Source organism: Chelonia mydas, chromosome 25, assembly GCF_015237465.2.
Source record: "Chelonia mydas isolate rCheMyd1 chromosome 25, rCheMyd1.pri.v2, whole genome shotgun sequence".
Taxonomy (NCBI): Eukaryota; Metazoa; Chordata; order Testudines; family Cheloniidae; genus Chelonia; species Chelonia mydas.
This window is the reverse complement of record NC_057858.1, coordinates 15,640,074-15,661,313: the sequence shown is the minus strand read 5'-3', so window position 1 is coordinate 15,661,313 and position 21,240 is coordinate 15,640,074. Positions and strand designations below refer to the sequence as shown.

Here is a 21,240-nt window from a genome sequence, read left to right as displayed (position 1 = left end):
ATATATTTGACTCTATGCTTTTTTTTTACATATAGTGCCACTACACTACTAGTGCAATCTACTCTGTCGTTCCTATCTATTTTTTCCCCTAGTATTACTGTGTCCCATTGATTCTCATTGTTACACACAGTTTCTGTGATGTCTGTTAGATCAATATCTTCATTTAATGCCAGGCACTGCAGTTCACCCATCTTAATATTTAGACTTCTTGCTTTTGTATACAAGCACTTATAAAATTTGTCAATATTTAGTTGTCTGTGTGATGCAATTGGATAGGACTCTTTATTTTATTTGACTCTTTCTCTTCAGTTTCTAACTATGCTTTGGCAACTTCTGTCCCCTCCTCTTTACTAGGATATAGAGTATCCCCATTAATAAATCCTCCCCTGAGGGATGTCTCTGTCCAAACCGTGTGCTCCTATGCACCTGCCAGCTTTCCCTTAGCCCTTAGCTTAAAAACTCTTCTACACTGTTCTTAATTTTACATGCCAGCGATCTTGTTCCATTTTGGTGTAGGTGGAGCTCATCCTTCCTGAATAGGCTCCTCCTGTCCTAAAACATTCTTCAGTTCCTAATAAACCTAAATCCCTCCTCCAAATGTCGTTGTCTCATGTACTCGGTGAGATCCTGCAGTTCTGCCTTTCTAACTGGCCTCATGTGTGGAACTGGCAGCATTTCAGAGAACGCTACCATCGAGGTCCCGGACTTTAATCTGTTCCTTGGCAGCGTAAATTTGGCCTCCAGGAGCTATCTCCTTCTTTACCTATGCCATTGGTACCTACAAGTACCACGACCACCAGCTCCTCCCCAGCACTGTACATACATCTGTCTAGATATCTCAAGAGGTCCACAACCTTTGCGCCCAGCAGGCCATTCTCCATGCAGTTCTCCTGGTCATTACAAAACCAAATATAGATATTTCTAATAATCAAATTTCACAGTACTTTTACCTGTCTCTTCCTAATAACTGGAGTCCCCTTCCCTGGAGAGGTATACTCAGTGTAAGATGATACCATGACATCATGTGGAAGGAGGGCCCCAACTACATGATGGTTCCATCTTAATGTTATCCTGCCCTGAGACTTTCATCCTCCTCACCAGAGTGGTGGCTGTCAGATTGGGGGTGGGGCTGGTCTGTTGTCTCGGAAAGTCTCATGTATGTACCTCTCTGCATCCCTTAGCTCCTGCAGTTCACCCACCCTGGTCTCAAGAGCCCGTACTTGGTCTCTGAGGGCCATAAGCTGCTTGCACCAAATACACACACATGCCACCAGCCCACAAGGTAGGTAATCAGACGTGCTGCATTCAGTGCAATAAAATGATACGCATTTTACCTCCCACCCTGCTGCTGGACTTCTGCCTGCACTGTTTTTACTCTTGCAGGGTCTTTTGTGTGTGTTTGGTCTTTGTATGTGTGTGTGTTTTTTGCCCTGTGTGTGAGGGAGTTATTGGCCTAAGTTTAGAGAATATTTTTAGGTATATCTAGCTCTCTTAAGTCCCCCACTTGCTTCTCCAGTTCACTCGCTTTTCTAGTTGCTTACTAGCTGGCATTTTAAATGCTCGTTCTCCCTGAGTTAGACCCACTCTCTTGTTAAGGGATTCTAAAGGGATTAGGATAAAAGGATAGAGCTCCTTAGGAAACTATGCTAGGCTCAGCATACAGGCCCCCACCACTTCCCAACAGACCACATTATACATTTCTTTCAAGCAGGCACACAGCAGACAGCAAACTCACCCCAAAGGTCACCTAGTCACTTCTCCTTCACCTGGAGAACTTCCTCGCAAAACTCCCGTTTGCCACTCCTGTTTGCTAGTTGGGTGTGGATGTCCGTCAAGCACTGGATCCAACTATGGTGAGCTTGATTCACTGGGTTGCTTTATCTCCCAGAGTAATGAAACTAGTTCACTCTTGATAGTAATTAATAAATATGCATAATCCCATAAAACTGGACAGTTCTATAATTAGAAATGGACATCGTGGACCTAATTCTGGCTTTGGTCCTTACATACGCAGGGGCTCCGAATGGAATTGTAGAACTGTTGTGATTCTCTGACTGTGGAGGTGTTTCTGCATGTTCCTCACCCCACCCCAAAATCTCTGTTTATCCTCTAGTCGTCTTCTCATAATTCTACATTTTGAGCTCTAGGCTTGCACTGTCTTTGTTTTATCTGTATGTGCAGTGCCTCACACAATGGGACCCTGACCAGGTTGAGGCCTCTAGGAGGTGCCATATTGTAAATGTTGGGTTCACCTACCAGTGCTTTATGCCTATACGCAATCCTCTCCCAATGCAGTCTTCAGTTGTGTCATAATATTTCTCACTTTTGTAGTTGTGGCCAATGATATCTTATTTATAAGGCAATCTGGGGACTCGGTGTGTTCCTTTGTGGTTCTACAAGTCCTCATTAAATGTGCTTTAATAGCCAACCACAGTATCTACTTTATGACTATCTAGGTTTCCTTTCTTGTTACTTTCACTTCAGGAGGGTTTTGTGAGCAGGGATTGTTTTCCTTTATAGACCCTTATTTTCAGTTACCTGGGGTCTGCACACAAACTTGCACTGAAATAATTAAATTGGCATTAATTCACACACCTTATTTCAGTGCAGAAATTTCAGTGCATACCTTATTTCAGAGTCTGTATGGATACTTTTATTCCGAAAAAAGTGTGTCCACACACAGACTTGCACAGAAATAACTAAACCTGTGAATTAAAACTTATTTAGGCCTTGTCCACACACAAAATTGCACTATTTTAACTAAAGGTGTGATTTTTAAAAAAATAGACTTTGATGAATTGGTGAAACTGTGTGTGGACCCTCTTAAATTAATTTAGACCTGGCTTAATTTGGTGTAGCTTGCACCTGTAAATCCTGTTAAAACATTGTTCAGCCTAGCTGGTTTTAAGAGGAAAATGTAACTTTTTGTTTTTAGTAACCTCACCAAATTATACAGTAAATAATGCTCAGTCCTATTCTCTATGATATAGAGCACTATGACGTAAGGGGTAAAAAACATGCTGAAGTGGTATTTGCTTCTGATTTGGGTGCAAGGTCAAACATTACTCAGTATTTTGAAATTTTTAGCTATTTGGAATGTGTAAAAGGGAGTAATGGGTGTAATTGACAATGAGACAAAACCAGTAAACACATTTCAAAGAGTATATAAAACAGATATATTTTACATCATCTTTTGAGAATTTGCTATGTGCTTAGACTAAATACCAGAGGTGAGGTCATCTGAGCCATTGGATAGTTTTTTAAATCATATGCATTGCTTGCATGAGTAATAAGTAAAGTGTCTTTTAGCAAACAAGGATTATGGGATTTCTTATTAATTAACTCCAGGATGCCTGCTTGCTTGTAAATAGATTATACTCGGGCAAACCTAGTACACTGTGGATTTTTTAGTAGGTGGCAAACTGACAGCCTTAAGACCAATTTTTTGCATGTAGTTGATTCTTTGCAGAGTAGGTCTACGAATCCTTTACAGGGGGTCTTCCCTAGTTTGCAGTTTGGTGAGGTTTAATACTGCTGATTTTTTTTACTCTAAATGAGAGGTAATTGGTGACATTCTCTTGAAAGCCATAGCTAAGCCAATACTTGGTGGAGAGGGGCAGATTTAACTTCTTGTGTCATGGATTGTTCATTGTTCTGATGTCACAGGAATTCCTATTTATGGATTGACATCAGTTCCATTAACTATAAAATTGATTAATCAACCAGGGTTTTCTAAATATACCAGACATATCCAAAATGAGTTATCTGCGTGTTCCCTCAGAGATCCATGCCTGTGAGTGGAGTAAAATCAAAGAGATAACATTGAGAATTACTTGTTAGGTGGTAGTTACAAGAATACATTAAGGAATGCTGGTGATATAACAAAAGCAAAGCAGTAATCAAATCCATAGCTAATGCGCAGTATCCGAGTCACTGGTGTGTAATATGAAATGTACAAGGATGTAAACATTCATTGACTGCAATCCTGAAAATGTGTCCTTGAACATGTGTGTTCAAATGCCTTACAGTGTGTTCTCAGAAAGCTAGCAGAAAACCATAGAAATCTTCTCAGAAGAGACTGTTTCAGGGATCTGTGCTGAAGTGTGGGACAGTGCAACTGCAACAGTGTAGTGTACTCTAGTACAAGCATGGATTCCAATGAGAACTGCAAACGAAACAGCGTGATTAGCGTTGATGCAATGCGCCATTGATGCTTACGCCATAACTGTCCCAATGGTTTGTTTATGGCTGTCATTTTCAGGATGCTGTCATACATGGCCTTTCGGTGAAATTATTCCATGGATTTGTTGTATTAGGAAACACAGATTTCATCTGGGAATTCATAACTGATGCTGCTTGAAGTTTGCATGGGAAATGCTTGTGGCAGAACTTTCTGCAGATAAAGTTCACACTTGGAGGTGTAATATTTTCTAAACTGCTGCCTTTCCACACTGACTGCACGAGGTTATTTCTGTGTGCATTTTAATCAAGTGACAAGATCCCCTTAAATATACCTCCGCTATAATACCTTTGGTTTGATTTTTGTCTTGACTTCTGGCTATTTTTAAGAAATGTATAAAGGATCTTTATTAAGATTTAATACCAAATGATAAACATTTTAAAAAGTCACAATTAAATGTTAGGGATATGGCAACATTAAACAGTTTTCAGTGCTGTCTATTAAGTCGCAACAAGTGTTCCTGTTAAGAATTCCCAACTTACAACTTTAAGTATAGGATAACAGAGGTTTCAGTAATGATTTCTTCCTGTGCTGGGGCTGTTGGTATCTTCAGATTTGGTGCACTCCATTAAAACACAGAAACACATCCTTCTTCTTCAAGTAATGGTCCCTAGTTTATTCCACTTGTGTGGAATACGGATAGGGATCACACATCCTGAAGAACCTCCAGTTACAGTATGTAACCTCCTATTTTTTTGGCTGACTATGCATCCCAGAGCCATCATAACCTGAATAATCATGAAATCCATGGGCACTTCTAGGGTATAGATTCCACAGAGAGACTGCCTGGCATGGAATGCATCTTAAAGTCTTAACATTGTGTGGCAGTTACAACAAAAGGGAGTCAATACCTTCCAACTCTTGGAGACAAAACCTAGCAGATTCCTTTTTAAATAAATGTGTGGTCATTTACATTAATTTGCATAAAGTACATATATCTGTAAATACATATTGCCCATTTATCCTAATTACCCACTCCACACATTTATTACACACCCTCTTTCACTTTATCCCAACTCATTACACATGCATTCCACAGACAACATTCTTTCTGCATCTGCTTCCTTTCAGTTGTGCAGCCTCTAATTCTGCACCCACCCATCCACTACTTTTCATAGATATAGCCACTCATTCGGCTCTCAGATTCACCCATTCCATGTGCACCATATCTATTCCACACACCTTTCATACACATCCTTTCCACCTGCTCATTCCATATACACATTGCTCGTCCCAGGAACCCCCACTCCTGAAAGCTCATCTCCAAATGACCATCCCTAGCTTCCTGCTCTCAGCTACTCCTAAATTAACCCTTTGGCTCTTCCACCAGGCTACTGTAGGAGGGCTGCCAGTCAGGAGTTTTCCGTAGAGTCCAGTGAGAGGGATGAAACCCCGTGAAGTGTATGGCAGAAAATTAATTGAAGGCAGGCTGGTATTCTCACATTTTATATCTTAACTCCCCTGAGGCTAAAGGCAATAAAATTGCTGCTGAAGTATTTCAAACTGAAAGTCTGGCTATCAAGGTCAAGTAAATGTGCTGCTGTCTGGTCCATAAACTGGCCCACAGAGGGAAGGTTGTTCAAATAGTGTTAGGCCAAAACTGATCTATAATCTGTAACAGCAATACAGGCAGAGCTTGAGTAGGTGGGTTAATGACATTTAAATTGGAACCTGCGGATGGGGCATGCCAAGCTGAACAGACATGTCATTGTGTCAAACTGTGGGTCAGGACCCCAGAGTGTGTTGTGACCCTGTTTTAATGGGGTCACCAGGGCTGGTTTAGACTTGCTCGGTCCCATGGCTGAAGCCTGAGCCCCAGGGCCGAAGCCCAAGAGCTTCAGCCCTGGGTGGCAGGGCTCAGGTTACAGGCCTCTTGTCTGGGGCTGAAGCCCTTGGGCTTCATCTTCCCCCGCCCAGGGCCGTGGGGCTTGAGCAGGTTCAGGCTTCGGTCCCCCCATCTGGGGTCATGTAATAATTTTGGGTTTCAGAAGGGGGTTGTGGTGCAGTGAAGTTTGAGAACTCCTGTGTTAGAGGCACTGGAGGTAGTGATCTGCTGTCTTTAGTGTCATGGCTACAGTATTTGTTGTTCCTCTTCCATCCTTCTCTGAGTCTGGGGAAAGTTATTCATTAAAGTGAGAAAAGAGGAAACAAATTCTAGCAGCTAATTATTGTTTCTCTGGAGAGAGATTTTAGACTGTCAGACTGAATTCTACTCCTGAAAGCTGCTAATGCAAGTCTCTTCATGACAAATACTAATGAACCTAAAATTCATTCATTAGTTGAAAAAAATGTTGAAAGGACCAGTTCACTCTGAGAGCAATTCCAAGATGAATTTCTGCTAACCAAAGCCATATCTGTGAACTTCCATTTTTTCATACAAGATTAGTTTGATTAACCCTCAGAATTCAAATAGGCTAACTTTGCAAAAAAGAGTTTAATTTCATATTTTTCTCTTTAAAGACAAAGCAACTTTTATATTACTTTGTAACATAGAGGGTGGGATTCATTTTTGGAAACAGGAAGCTTGCTCACTTTGTGGTTTTGACTACGGAGAGGTACTTCCTTGGTAGTTGCAGCTTTCTTCCCCTACACAAGATCCTTCTCTAAGGTCATACTTGCTTTCTAATGAATTCAGGCTGTTTTAACTGTGGTTTCCTTTGTTAAGCTTTTTTTAATCTTGGCTGTTCGTGTTCCATATTAAAGTAATTTCTAATAAATGTAAGAGTCCCCTTCCTCAAATCCTGAAATATCGTCTGAGCAAAATGTACTGATATATAACAAATAAGAAAGGAGTCTTAGCAACTGTTCATTCTTATAGCACATGCATCTTGCTCTTTCATTAGGATTTTGCGTGTTTAGTGCCAACCAGTAGTTGGATAAACAATGAACAGTGGAAGCTATGTACCAGCTTACTCTGTTTCACTGATGAAAATATAGACTCACCCTGTTCTTTGTTACAGGCTTTCGGAAATGCAAAAACAGCACATAACAACAACTCCAGTCGTTTTGGAAAATTCATTCAAGTCAACTATTTGGAGAATGGTATTGTCCGAGGGTAAGTATGGCATGAAGTTCTTTCCGGAGATAAACTGTATGTTCTTAAAGTTTTGTGCAGACTTGATGGAGTCTGAAATAGCTTTTCATTTAAGCATTCCACATATGTGAATGATCTGTTTCTGTGGGTGGTGATTTCAAAGATACATAACTTCATTTCGTTTGGATTTTTCGTAGCCCGCGTAAAAACAATACCTAGTACTTTTCCTCAGTAGGTCAGAGGTCAGTATCCGTCTCATCCCCAGTTTGCTGAGGTGCACACAGAGGAAGTGGCTTGCCCAAGCTTACCCAGTATGCTACTGGCAGAGCTGGAAGTAGGGCCAGATGTGCTGAGTCAGTCCAGTGCTCTGTCTGCTAGGCCACATTGGCCAAGATAATTAATTTCATTTGAATATATCCCTACAGAGCCATGTTTTTAATAACACAGTTTAAATTAGTAATACAATTAACAGTGTAATTAATACAAGTTAAGATTTTGTCCAAACAACAAAGTAAAAGAAGCAGAGGCAAAAAGGGATCCTTTTAAAAAAAAAAAAAAAAAAAAAAGGGAAGTTAAATCCTATTGAGGAAAATAGAAAGGAGCATAAACTCTGGCAAGTGAACTGTAAAAATATAATTAGGAAGGCCAAAAAAGAATTTGAAGAACGGCTAGCCAAAGATTCAAAAAGTAACAGCAAAAATTTTTTTAAGTACATCAGAAATAGCTGCTAGACAATCAGTGGGGACGATCGAGATGCTGAAGGAGCACATAAGGAAGATGAGGCTATTGCGGAGAAACTAAATGTATTATTTGCATCAGTCTTCATGACTGAGCATGTGAGGGAGATTCCCACACCTGAGCCATTTTTTTAAGGTGACAAATCTGAGGAACTGTCCCAGATTGAGGTATTATTAGAGGAGGTTTTAGAACAAATTGATCAATTTAACATCAGTAAGTCACCAGGACCAGATCGTATTCATCCAAGAATTCTGAAGGAACCCAAATGTGAAATTGCAGAACTACTAACTGTGGTATGTAACCTATCACTTAAATCAGCTTCTGTACCAGATGACTGGTAGATAGTTAATGTGATGTCAATATTTTTAAAAGGCTCCAGAGCGATCCCGGCAATTACAGGCTGGTAAGCTTAACTTCAGTACTGGGCAAACTGGTTAAAACGATGGTAAAGAACAGAACTGTCAGACACATAGATGAACATGATTTGTTGGGGAAGAGTCAACATGTTTTTGTAAAGGGAAATCACCAATCTACTAGAATTCTTTGAGGGGGTCAACAAGCATGTGGACAAGAGTGATACAGTGGAAAGAGTGTACGTAGATTTTCAGAAAGCATTTGACAAGGGTCGCTCACCAAAGGCTCTTAAGCAAAGTAAGCTGTCATGGGATAAGAGGGAAGGTCCTCTCATGGATCAGTAACTGGTTAAAATTGGAAAAGGTACAGAAAAGGGCAACAAAAATGATTAGGAGTATGGAACAGCTTCCATATGAGGAGAGATTAGTAAGAGTGGAACTCTTCAGCTTGGAAAAGACACAGCTGGGGGGGAATATGATAGAGGTCTATAAAATTATGACTGGTGTGGAGAAAGTAAATAAGGAAGTGTTGTTTACTCCACATAACACAAGAACTAGGGGGTCACCCAATTAAATTAATAGGCACAGTCAACCTGCAGAACTCCTGGCTAGGGGATGTTGTGAAGGCCCAGACTACAACAGGGTTAAAAAAAGAACTAGATAACTTCATGGAAGACAGATCCATCAATGGCTATTAGCCAGGATAGCAGGAATGCAAAACCATGCTCTGCAATGTCCCTATCCTCCGCTTGCCAGAAGCTGGGAATGGGGAATGGGATGGATCACTTGATTACCTGTCCTGTTCATTCCCTGTGAAGCACCTGGCATTGGCCACTGTCAGAAGACAGGATACTGGGCTAGATGGACCATTGGTCTGACCCACTGTGGCCGTTCTTAAGATTGTCACTGTATATTTAATTTCCTGCTAAACGGTGGCTGTTCCATTGTCCTCTCCATGTTGTAATTTAAAATAGTTTCAAATCTACTATTTGAATAGAGTTTGGGGAGAAGTGAAATAGAATTGAGGAAGTTTTGTTTTTTTAGAGAAGTCACACACCAGTTGAAGGACAGGTGCAGAAGAAAATGACACTAAACAAGGTAGTTAAAACTTTGTACACAGGCATTAGCTATTACTTGGGCTTAATGTAGCTGAAGAGGAGTGGAGAATTCAATGTGTTGGTTTAAAAAAAAAAAAAAAAAAAAAAAAAAAGGTTCCCAAATGTAGATTCGTTTTAGCTGGGGCATCGTAGTTACAAAACGCATTAAAAAAATCAATATGATGGTGTCTAAATAGAACTTGAACTCTGCAATAGACATTAAACGTTGCAGGTTATTCTTTAGGAGTGCTCCGATCCAAAAGTGGAGTAACTTTATATCAGTTGTATAAAGTGATTAAAGGTTATTTACTACAGCAACAATTAGATGTTATACTGGATCTTTCATTACAAGTAATAGGTTTTGTCCAATAATTGCCTCCTATATGATGTCTTTGCACTTAATTATCCATCTAATGTCATACGCTGAAATCTGTTTCTGTCTTGGTGTGTAAACTTCGTAGTATGTATGCAGAATACATAGCAGCATCACACCACACATTTCTGTAAACACATTAAGGTTCTGCTTTCATGAGGTGGAATGAGATAGCTTAGAACATTAAAAAGGAGTTCTGGTCTATGCCGCAAACCTGTCTGTGTTATTCCAGGTACTGAAATTGTAACAGTTAACTGTTGCTGGGGTTTCAATGCAATGTTCCATTGAAAAGTCTTATTTATATCATTGCTGTTTCTTAAACACTTCAGAGATGAACAACAAGCCTCCACTCTGTTTCAGTGCTTTGAGTATTATTCTGGATAAATCTGGCATCTTTACAGATGAAGTCACCCCAACTCAGGAGATTGGTACCATGTGAATTCATTTGTTTTCTGTCTCCAGCATGAGAAAAGGCTACTTCAGCTCTGGCTTCGTTCTTTGTCCATTTGTATCCCCTGTGGAAGAGTAGATTGTTCTGTTGCTTACTTGCCATACAGTTTCCAACATTGGGTTCCCTGCTTTCTGGCCTCCCTCTGTGGCTGGTGGGGTGGTCCAGTGTGGGCCAGCAAATTCAGGAAGTCTGGCAACAGTGTTTCTGTTATATTCTCTCTGCATGTTGTGGCCTTTGCTTGAGTCCCTAAAGTGATAAGCAGCTCTAGTGGTAAAATCAAGTTGTGTACAGTATTTATGGTTTTACAGCAACAGTTAATCTTCGTTTAATGTTTTTCTATTCATATCTACCAAGATAAAGCACCAAAAAGATAAATGTTCCTCAGGGTAGCTGCCCATTTCAAGCATTCTCATTGTATCCTCTCAGAGCCAGCACAATATGACTGAGTTTTTTCGTCTCAGGCTAGCAGAGGTGACAACGAGGCCATTCTACCCTGAGCTCTAGGGCATATGAAATCTTCATAAACTCACTTGCAGCTAGTTGCTTTTTAGTGTTTAATATCCAGATGCTCTATTTGACTGTGTTGCCCCATTCATGTTTTATTTCTTTTGGGGGATTGCAGGGCTGTTGTTGAAAAATATCTGCTTGAAAAATCTCGCCTTGTCTCTCAGGAGAAGGATGAAAGGTAAGAGGAGATTCGTATTTTGTACTATCTGTTTGATTGTGTCTCCCCCAATCAGTGATGTCCACCTTTCTAAGCACAGTTTTTTTGATATAAAAGAAATTCCACAATTGTCTAATTCTCCTGACAAGAGAGTAGATCACAATGAGAAGAGTTTGGGGTGAATTACTGGTTCATGTAGGCAGGTCATCGGCAGTTTGTGTAGTTGTCAAAAGGCTGGACTGCACCTGAATGAATACTGGCTAAATCTGTACTGATCAGTGCTCTCTAGAAATATACTCCTAGCATGATGGTTGCCAGTCCTGGTCAGATAACAAGGATTATTTAGAGTTATGAAAATAAATTTAGCTCAGTCATGTCATGGTGCCAGTATTTCTTAGAGCTAATAGACATTAAACATTTTAAAGGTGACCCACACAAAGTTGTTCACAAATTGGTTAGTTTTGGTTTTGTTTTTTTTTTGTTTTTTTTTTTTTTTGATGCTATGACTTACATAGAAGTCCTGAAGGTTTTCCAGAGAACTTTTCTGCTTGTTTGGGGTTTATTTTACCTTAAATATCTGTAGTATCAAGCCTGGTTTTGGTGGAAGAACTGTCTCGGATCACTTGTGAGCTGTATGATAATGGGAGTGGGAGTACAAAGACCTTCTTTATCCAACACGTTAACTAGTAGTTGAAGTTAAAATGCTGTTTCTTGACACTAGTTTTCCAGACATCATAAAAACAAAAAGGACGCCAGCCCAGTTCTTTTCCCTTTGCAAGTCACCTTTAAGCACCTTCCCTTTGTGCACTCGGACACTGCTACATACAAATGAATTTATGACAGTGGACCCAGAAGGAGGAAATACTTAAGCCATTTTGAGATTTCATATAAAGTTTTCTTCTTCTTGAACCAGTGCTGCTTATCTGGATGTACATTCTGGGAAAACAGATTATGCACTTTTACTTTTTCTAAGTAAATTCTCTACAATAGACGTACAATTCTTTATTTATTACTTTAATAATAAAGAACAAATGAGAGGATAAGAGTAACTTTCTTCCTTGGGATTTTTTTCTAAACACTGTGTGTGCGCCACTAATGATATGTAATGTAGTAATTATGGCAAAGGTGCCTTTTTATCCATTTGGAAGCATGTAAGGCTTAAAGAGAAACCAATATCATATCTTCATTAAGTAGAAATATGTTTCACTCTATAGGAACTACCATGTGTTTTATTATTTGTTACTTGGAGTCAGTGAGGAAGAACGTAAAGAATTTCACCTCAAGCAGCCTGAAGATTATTTCTACCTCAATCAGGTAAACGTTGGTACTCTGTGTGTCACTTCAGTGATGAAGATGCTGTGTCCCTCTTTGAGGTGTTGTAGTGATAAAAGACACCAGAGCAGAGAATCTTTGTTTCCTCTTGTGTCCTGTGATGATTCTCTATCTAGAAACTAGTTCAAATGGCAAAGGTGGCTTTTTGACAAAACACTGCTTCTTAGCTATGCAGCAACATGAGCACCAACAGCACAAATCATGGTATGAACCACTCATTACTCTTCTCTCTGTGGATGAGATTTAACCCTCACCAAAATTGTCCATGCTTCAGCTTTGTGGGCCCCATATTAGAGATCTTGGCAGGTCTTAAAGATGAACCTGTGAGCACCATTTTGACATGACATAAAATTCCCTTTGTAGAACTGTTTTAGAGATGTTCTCAGCCTCAATATCAGTAATTAGACTGCACTTTCCGTTTGAAGACTCAGGTGACTGTTGATTGTGCTTATAGCATCATTCAGCTGGAGACTGGTTGGGGAAACAAGACGGAGTATGCATTTGAAGTAAGAGCTTAGTCTTGCAGTTGCTGTAAGAAAATTGAAATAAACGAAATTCTGGACTTTGCCAGAGCAAAACAAAAATTGCTTCAGGCCTGCACTTTGGATGGTTCATCTTCCTTCATTAAAGTGCTTGCATAAGAGTTGTGCCAGCACCTCTCTTGTTCAATGTGTTTATGTGAACTGAATTATTGTGGGGCTTTTCTGTAGCATAACTTGAAAATAGAAGACGGGGAAGATCTGCGCCATGATTTTGAAAGATTAAAACAAGCCATGGAGATGGTTGGCTTTCTTCCAGCAACTAAAAAACAGTAAGTAGAATTGTTTAGCCTCTTTCTGCAGACAGCAGGTTAGTGTTCATATATTGCAGTGAAATTGATGTGAAGTAGTCTGTATTGCTATCTGTGCTGTAAAAATGCATTATGAACAGAATGGTGTGCTGTGTGCTACTTTGTAAGATGTCAAAACTATATTTACTTTGCTAAGCCCATTACAAAACAGGGAAAGTAGAGGGCTACTTTTGTGGGCTGCTCTAGGCCAGTTGTGTTGTCCACATCTCTTCAAGTAGATGTGGCTGTGTTTCTGTTATGCATTCTGGCTGTATTAACCTGTTAACTTCAATTAGAACATTAATTTAAAAAAAGTCACTATTGTTTTTATTCTTCAGGATCTTTTCAGTACTCTCAGCTATTCTTTACTTGGGCAACGTTACCTACAAGAAGAGAGCCACAGGTCGGGATGAAGGGTTGGAAGTGGGACCCCCAGAAGTATTGGACACCCTCTCTCAGCTTCTAAAGGTAGAGTATTGCCATTAATGTGTTCCATAAACATTAAACCACTGTCATGGTCTGCCTCAATAACTTTTTGGGAGCATTTTGTTGCTCAAGTTCAGCATGCCCCAGAACTGGCATAGGAGTATTGTAGGGGTATCTTCTTGGGGAAGGGAGTCAGCTTGCTATACTGACTAGGAATGTGCACGCTGTGAGTGACTTTTCTGGGAATAGGGAGAGGTAAAGGGGGTAAAATACAACCCAAAAGATGGGAATGGTAAAATCTGGTTACTCTGTTAGCTCTTCAGCCCTGTATCAGGAGCAGAGAAGTAGAGCTTAGCTTGTCAGCACTGGGGCCTTCTCACCACACAAATCAATCCTAACTGCATGTAAGACTTATTCAACCACAGCTGTAGTTGTCCTAAGGGTTTGACTTCAGTATCTGAGGAATTAGTAACTACTGCTGTCACCATATTGCTGTTGGTCAGGTAGCTAACATTTAAGGTTGTCAGTAACTCTTGTTTTTCTTGCTTTTTGTGTGAAGGTCAAACGAGAAATTTTAGTGGAAGTACTGACAAAAAGAAAAACGGTGACTGCTAATGACAAACTTATCCTGCCATATAGTCTCAGTGAGGTGAGTGTCTAAAGGCATTAAAAGAAGGAACTTGGCCATTTACCTATAGCTGACCTGCATTGTGAGTCTGTTGGTAAAAATGCTCGAACAGTTGTCTTGGGCTTTTCTTACTCTTTAAAATCACTAACCAGAAAATAGCCTCTGATTACATCTGAGCTGTGAATATCATGTTGTTGGATTGCTGTGGGATTTTTACTTTATTCACTTAAATACATATTTTTAATAGACGTGGCCAAAATCCCATTGTCAGCTGGTGGAAAAAGTTATATATTATACATTTAGTGAGTCTATACAAATGAATGTTAAAATAAAAACAAATTAAACCAAAGCTAGGGCACTGAAAGCCCTTATACTGTGCCAGAGAAAGGTTCAACAGTGGAGTAATCTTATTTTTTCTGACACTGCACCACTGTAGGAAAGTCCTCATATTTCAGGCCAACTTAATGAACTGTTTTTTATCTGCAGGCTATAACAGCTCGTGATTCAATGGCAAAGTCACTGTACAGTGCCCTGTTTGACTGGATCGTTCTGCGAATTAATCATGCGCTTCTTAATAAGAAGGATATGGAAGAATCTGTTACAGTAAGTTCTTCACCAGAAATAATACCCTCTCAACTCAGCTATTGCAGTTGTGTACATAACGCTACCAAAGATCACCCAATAAGACAGTAGGCTCAAATATCTGGAGTGAAATCCTGGCCCAATTGACATTAGTGGTAATATTCTCAATGACTTCACTAGAGCTGGGATTTCAACATAGGTGTCATAAAGGCAATGATCTTCTATCATCTTGAAAAGTGTTTGTTAAAATTTTAAACATGTCAGTCATATTGGAATAGACACTATTACTCATGCTTAGTGCATGGTCAATAACCACAACTGTAATTGTATGATTAGCTCACTTTCATGATGGCCTACCTAACAGGATTTCTGCATCATTTTCTTAGTGCTTGTCCATTGGTGTGCTCGATATATTTGGATTTGAAGATTTTGAAACCAACAGTTTTGAACAGTTCTGCATAAATTATGCAAATGAGCAGCTTCAGTATTACTTCAATCAACACATTTTCAAATTAGAACAGGTAAGAAAGTGCATGTTGAAGGAATGATCTCCCAGCAAAAGTTTAAGGATGGGATAATAAACCCTTTTATTCACGTATTGATATGTCTTGCTTTATAAAGCACCTAACCATTGCAGAAAATTAAAAGTATCCCCTCTCCAAAAAGCTTACCTGTAACATTATAGTTGTGAAACTATTTAGTTAAAAATCCTGTTTCAGGTCCTAGTTTATTTTGTGGAGTGTGTTTGTATTCTGGTAGAGGCCCCATTGTACTGGGCACTGTACATGCACAACAGACAGCTGCGGCCTCCAAGAGCTCAGTCTAAATAGAAGATGGGCTACAAGATAACAATGAAACTAATTTACAAATTTTGGGACTGAAACTTCATCAACTTCCTGTAGCCAAAAAGGGAATTAGTTTGGAAAGGTTTGGCAAAGCAGTTGAGGTTCGTTTCAAATTATTTCATCCGTTCATAAATACTTTGATTTAGCTGCTTGTACCTGGGGTATCCTGTAGTGAATTAGTCTTAATCCAAGTTAAAATAGGTGGGTCATGCTTTTGGGTTTGTGCATATAGGGTGAAATTACCATTCTGGGGCATATGGCACCGGAGTTGCACAATGTGCATTTATGTTATGGTACTGGATTCACATGTATGCACTGGCATATTTTTATTAAATACGAGGTACCTGGTAAATGTAAAAAAAATCTGGCCAATATTCTGAGAGAATAAGAATGAGGAGATTCAAAGTGATGTTTCTCAGCATGTCCATAATTTGTTTACATTGCATGTGAAGGCATTAAGAGCCATTGTTGTTACCATAGCGGCTAGGAGCCCTAGTCATGGACCCTTCCCCCACCCACCATGCTAGGCTCTGAATAAACATAGAACAAAAGCCATATACATTAATAGTAAACCAGACTATGTATAAGCAAGAGGGTGTTTTATGGTTACCACAGAGAATATAAACTTTTCTGTGTCTTTAACCTTTCTGTAACAACTTAGCTGGCAAGAAGTCTCTGTACAGGTGTTTCCTCAATCCCTGTGACTTCAGAAGCTAACTAAATAAAAGGGGGCTAGCCAGCTGTTTCCCTGTGGGTCCAGTTTCTTTATTAACTTGTATTTAACTGCAGTAAAGTGCTTGAGAGAAGTCTGATTTGTTTGCTCAATGGGATAATAGAGATTTATCTTTCTGTGCTCTGGCTTTAACTGGTTCTGGTTCTGGAACCAAAAATTATTAATCTTTCAGTTGTGAAATCTCTAGAGCACAGAAACAGAAATAGCATCCAATAATAAGGTACGCTGCATCTTCTGTTCTGCAATCTGGGAAAAACCTATCACTTCCCTCATTTTAAATGTCCTCATTAACACATTCAGTATTTAAAATATTCAGTATTTCTCATTGCTTCCCCCTCCTGATGGTTGTTAGAGAATGTACTTAATGCACGGATACATATCAATTACATGCTGTGTGTCCTGTAAAATCAGATAGTGCACTTTGTGTGTGCATGGTATTTGATTTTACGTGTTTTGTGTGGTGCAGCATTTGAGATTACAATCTGGTCTTGTGTCCCTAGGCTTAGGCTTCTTGTTTCTTTGTTTTCTTGCTGCTGGCTTTAGAAAAAAACAAAAAACAAAAACTTTTCTAGATCATGACAAAATAATTTGTCCTCTTGTCAATCTGCATGAGGGATAAATTGCTCTGTATTATGTATCTTATGAACAGTGCGTAAAGAGCTTTAAGCAAAAAAGTAAAGGAAAAAGTTGCCCAAACGTAAGTAAACACAGCAGAGAGCCAGCAGCGTAATAATTTAGGACAGGCATTGTTATCCAGACTAACCAGAGTAAATAGCTATATGCTGTTTTTGTTTTTCTAATTCTGTTTTCCCAAACAGCCTTAATCCTTAAGTAATTCATTTCCTGTATCTCTGTCTGCGTGGGTTCCTTCGGGGATTCTTTGCATATCTCTTTTTGAGTAGGGACTTGTTCATAGAACTTAAATATCATTTTTTATAGTGTGTTGTGCATATAAATCACACAGAGTAGATAAATTGGACAGATTTAGTTCCACCCAATTGAAAGGATGCATTTTCTAACATCCATCATGTAGAAAGCACCTCCACTTCACATTCTGCTGCTTCTCTCTTTTTAAACATGTGGTTCTGTTTTTCACCGGGGTGTAAATACGTTACTCAGAATTGTAAGTGTATTATCTCCAAACCAATTTGCCTCTGGCTTTCACAGCATAAAGAAAAGCTGGTTCTGGAGCTGGCACTGCAAGGTTGTTTGGCACAAAACTATGTGGAAGTGAACTTTGCACAGCTTTATCAAACAAAACTCCAAATCTTCTGAACCAAGGCAATGCTTACTGAAGGCAAGACACATCCGCCATCGCCCTTAGAGAAATGGATTCCATGTCTCACTCCCCAGTGTTTTGTAGGCCTGGTCTGCCTGGCTTACGGAGTTTACCATACAGAGATTAATTAATATTTTATTTAGAGAATCTATGCTTTAGTATCTATAAGTGAATTTTTTTTTCTGGTGCTGACTGCCCCTGTATGAACTAACAAACTTGGAACCTGGCAGTATCTATCTAAGGAAGCCCTGATGTGGGATGCAGTGTTTAGTTAGCAGGGCTTGACAGGCTGCTGTGGTGATATGGAAATTTTCTTGAGTTGCACAGGAGGAGTATCAAAGTGAAGGGATCGCTTGGCACAATATTGACTATACAGATAACGTGACCTGCATTCACTTAATCAGCAAGAAGCCCACTGGCCTCTTCTATCTGCTAGATGAAGAAAGCAAGTAAGTATCAAGTTTCTTCCTCAAGACTAGCTGTGTGTGTCATAAGGGAAAAGGTTATAAATAGATGAAGTTAATGGTTATGGTAGATAACAAATTAAGGGGAGGGAGGGATCTTTGTATGTACAGTGTACAGCTAAATCAGATTCCTTTCTGAGAAATTACACCAGTATGTTGGTGTTCTTGAGTGCTGCTGTAAACAAAACTTGGAGTTTTCACTGTGTAATTATGGAGCTAGTATGAAGCACGTGGCTGTGGAATGTAATTATGAAAGTGCTGTAAGACATAGCTACTTAGTACCAGTTGTTACAAAGCTTGATAATGGAAGGTGGGTGTGAAATATCTATATGTACAATAGATGTTTCTAAATATTCTGCTTTGTTGTGGACTGCTTTCTGCTTAAAAGTTAACTCTGTAACTCAGCTCTCTAAGTGCCAAAGCGGGGATTATAAGCTGCTTACCCCTGTATAGGGCATAGTTATCCAGTTTGTCATGGCTAGTGACATCTCGGACTTGTACCAGCTCACACCTCTCTGTATGAGCAGGCTTACCTTCATTCATACTTGGAGTGCAAGAAGCTGATATTTCCCACTCTGTTTCCTACTTTATGTCCTTAGCTTCCCACATGCCACCAGCCAGACCCTACTTGCAAAGTTCAAGCAGCAGCATGAGGAGAATAAATTCTTTGTTGGGACACCAGTGAAGGAACCTGCTTTTATCATCCGGCACTTTGCCGGGAAAGTTAAATATCAGATAAAGGTATGTAGTAGATTTTGAATAGTCACCAAAGGGCCTTTCCTTTCCTTTTCCCTTTCCTTTCCTACAATTAGGTATAAACAGAAAACTTGTTGGGTCTGGGTTAGACTTGGTGTGTCACTAGACTTAGATTAGTTTTTTTGTGAAAGTCTTGGAGTGAAGACCAAGACCATGTTAAGAATTATTCAGGCTGACATATCCCCTTAGTCAAAACACAGTTCCATAGGAATCCTTTCTGATATAGTGTTTCGGGCCTGGTGATTCTGTTCTGCAGGATTTCCGAGAGAAGAACATGGATTACATGAGACCAGATATTGTTGCTTTGCTGCGAAGTAGTGACAGTGCTTACGTTCGGGAGCTGATAGGAATGGACCCAGTGGCTGTGTTCCGCTGGGCTATTCTGCGGGCAGCAATTAGAGCGATGGCTGTCTTCGCAGAAGCAGGACGTCAAAGAGCCCAGAAAACTGCAGGTACTGAGCACACAGAATCCACTCTGGAAATATTTTTAAATACAAGCAGTTGCTGTTCTTTATATCAATAGATCTAAGGGATTTACATCTGTAGGATAGAAGTATTAAAGCTTAATGCTGAAGGGGAAACTCTGTCCTACAGTTTAAATAACTTGTCCAAGGCCAAGAAGGGCATAGATGTTGTTATACCTGAGTTCAGAAGTCAGGAATTCCTGCCTTTAAGCCCTGTGTTATGGCTACACCCAGCATGAAAGCCTGTTGCCACCAGTGCATGCTTTAGAAACAGTGTGTGATAAAATATTTTGTAAAGCTAGTTGTGATGCAGGCAGTTCTAATGCATAGCAGGTATTGTCTGCCTGTCACTGATTATTTAATGGCATTTCGTCAGGCTTCCCAAGCCCCCACTGAGATCCCAATTTATAAACTAGGTTGTTTCACCTTTAATATTAATACTCAGTCTTAAGAGTTTTTTGAATAGATGAGTTTGCCAGCTGTAGTTGAAGCAAAACTTTAGACCCTCAGGTATATTTCTGCAGTTGTGATTGAAATGCTGTATGTTCCATTGTGTGAATAAATTTGTCAAAATTAACGAGCACTGTCCTTTACTTTCCACAACAGGTGTGGTGCGTCACGGACCCCGGGTTCCCCTGGGAGAACTCCAGAGAGCAAACACACCAGTTGAAAAAGTTTATCGGTGAGAGACATATGCTTGGCCTCTAAATTAGAGCCATTTACACAGAACAATGGGCAGTATCCTAAGGATAGTAGGGAAGAGTTAATTTGCCCTGTGGGGAAGGGCCCTACACTGCCGGGCCATGTTGTCACCACTATCCACACGCTTGGTTGACAACTCATTTATTTTTTTAGTATCTTGGCAGTTGTGTTGAGTTCTTCCAGTTGTTGTTTTTATTAATAGGAAGTAGTACAAAAAATAGGAGATTCGCTAGATGAGGCATAATTGCTCTCTACTTAGTACGCTTAGGCTGTATAAATTGCGATGGGAGACTCAGAATAAGCTGTTCACTTGGAATATCTATCTTTAATTACCCCTCTTCTAAAATGTTCGGAGGCCAAGGATGCCTGAATAACGTTGAATGAATGTGCGTGGGCCTCTGGAAGAAGTGGGGTTAGGAGGGATTTGGAAGAGGGCATAGCGAGCAGATCGAGGGACGTGATCGTTCCCCTCTATTCGACGCTGGTGAGGCCTCATCTGGAGTACTGTGTCCAGTTTTGGGCCCCACACTACAAGAAGGATGTGGATAAATTGGAAAGAGTCCAGCGAAGGGCAACAAAAATGATTAGGGGTCTAGAGCACATGACTTATGAGGAGAGGCTGAGGGAGCTGGGATTGTTTAGTCTGCAGAAGAGAAGAATGAGGGGGGATTTGATAGCTGCTTTCAACTACCTGAAAGGGGGTTCCAAAGAGGATGGCTCTAGACTGTTCTCAATGGTAGCAGATGACAGAACGAGGAGTAATGGTCTCAAGTTGCAATGGGGGAGGTTTAGATTGGATATTAGGAAAAACTTTTTCACTAAGAGGGTGGTGAAACACTGGAATGCGTTACCTAGGGAGGTGGTAGAATCTCCTTCCTTAGAGGTTTTTAAGGTCAGGCTTGACAAAGCCCTGGCTGGGATGATTTAACTGGGACTTGGTCCTGCTTTGAGCAGGGGGTTGGACTAGATGACCTTCTGGGGTCCCTTCCAACCCTGATATTCTATGATTCTATGATTCTAAGAGGACAGTGGGGAGGATGCTGTGCTGTCATTGGGAATTACGGTAGAACCTCAGAGTTATGAACACCAGAGTTACAAACCAACCGGTCAACCACACACTTCATTTGGTAGTGGATGTACACAGCAGCAAGAGACAGGAAAAACAAGCCAAAAAAAAAGCGCCAGTACAGTACTGTGTTAAACATAAACTAGAACGTTAAAAACAGAAAAAATAAAGGGAAAGTTTAGTA

General features: G+C 40.0%; 1 protein-coding gene across 14 annotated transcripts in view; it reads left to right on the top strand.

Moving 5' to 3' along the window:
* MYO9B (myosin IXB) overlaps positions 1 to 21,240 on the top strand; it is a 76,197-nt gene that overhangs the window by 25,942 nt on the left and 29,015 nt on the right. For all 14 annotated transcript variants that reach the window (XM_037886051.2, XM_043536037.1, XM_043536038.1 and 11 more), the window contains 12 exons: positions 7,201 to 7,295; positions 10,909 to 10,971; positions 12,165 to 12,264; positions 12,993 to 13,093; positions 13,450 to 13,579; positions 14,097 to 14,186; positions 14,652 to 14,768; positions 15,134 to 15,268; positions 17,932 to 18,053; positions 18,668 to 18,809; positions 19,081 to 19,276; positions 19,895 to 19,970. In XM_037886051.2, coding sequence (XP_037741979.1) covers positions 7,201 to 7,295; positions 10,909 to 10,971; positions 12,165 to 12,264; positions 12,993 to 13,093; positions 13,450 to 13,579; positions 14,097 to 14,186; positions 14,652 to 14,768; positions 15,134 to 15,268; positions 17,932 to 18,053; positions 18,668 to 18,809; positions 19,081 to 19,276; positions 19,895 to 19,970 — 1,367 coding nt within the window. The remainder of the gene's footprint in view (positions 1 to 7,200; positions 7,296 to 10,908; positions 10,972 to 12,164; positions 12,265 to 12,992; positions 13,094 to 13,449; positions 13,580 to 14,096; positions 14,187 to 14,651; positions 14,769 to 15,133; positions 15,269 to 17,931; positions 18,054 to 18,667; positions 18,810 to 19,080; positions 19,277 to 19,894; positions 19,971 to 21,240) is intronic.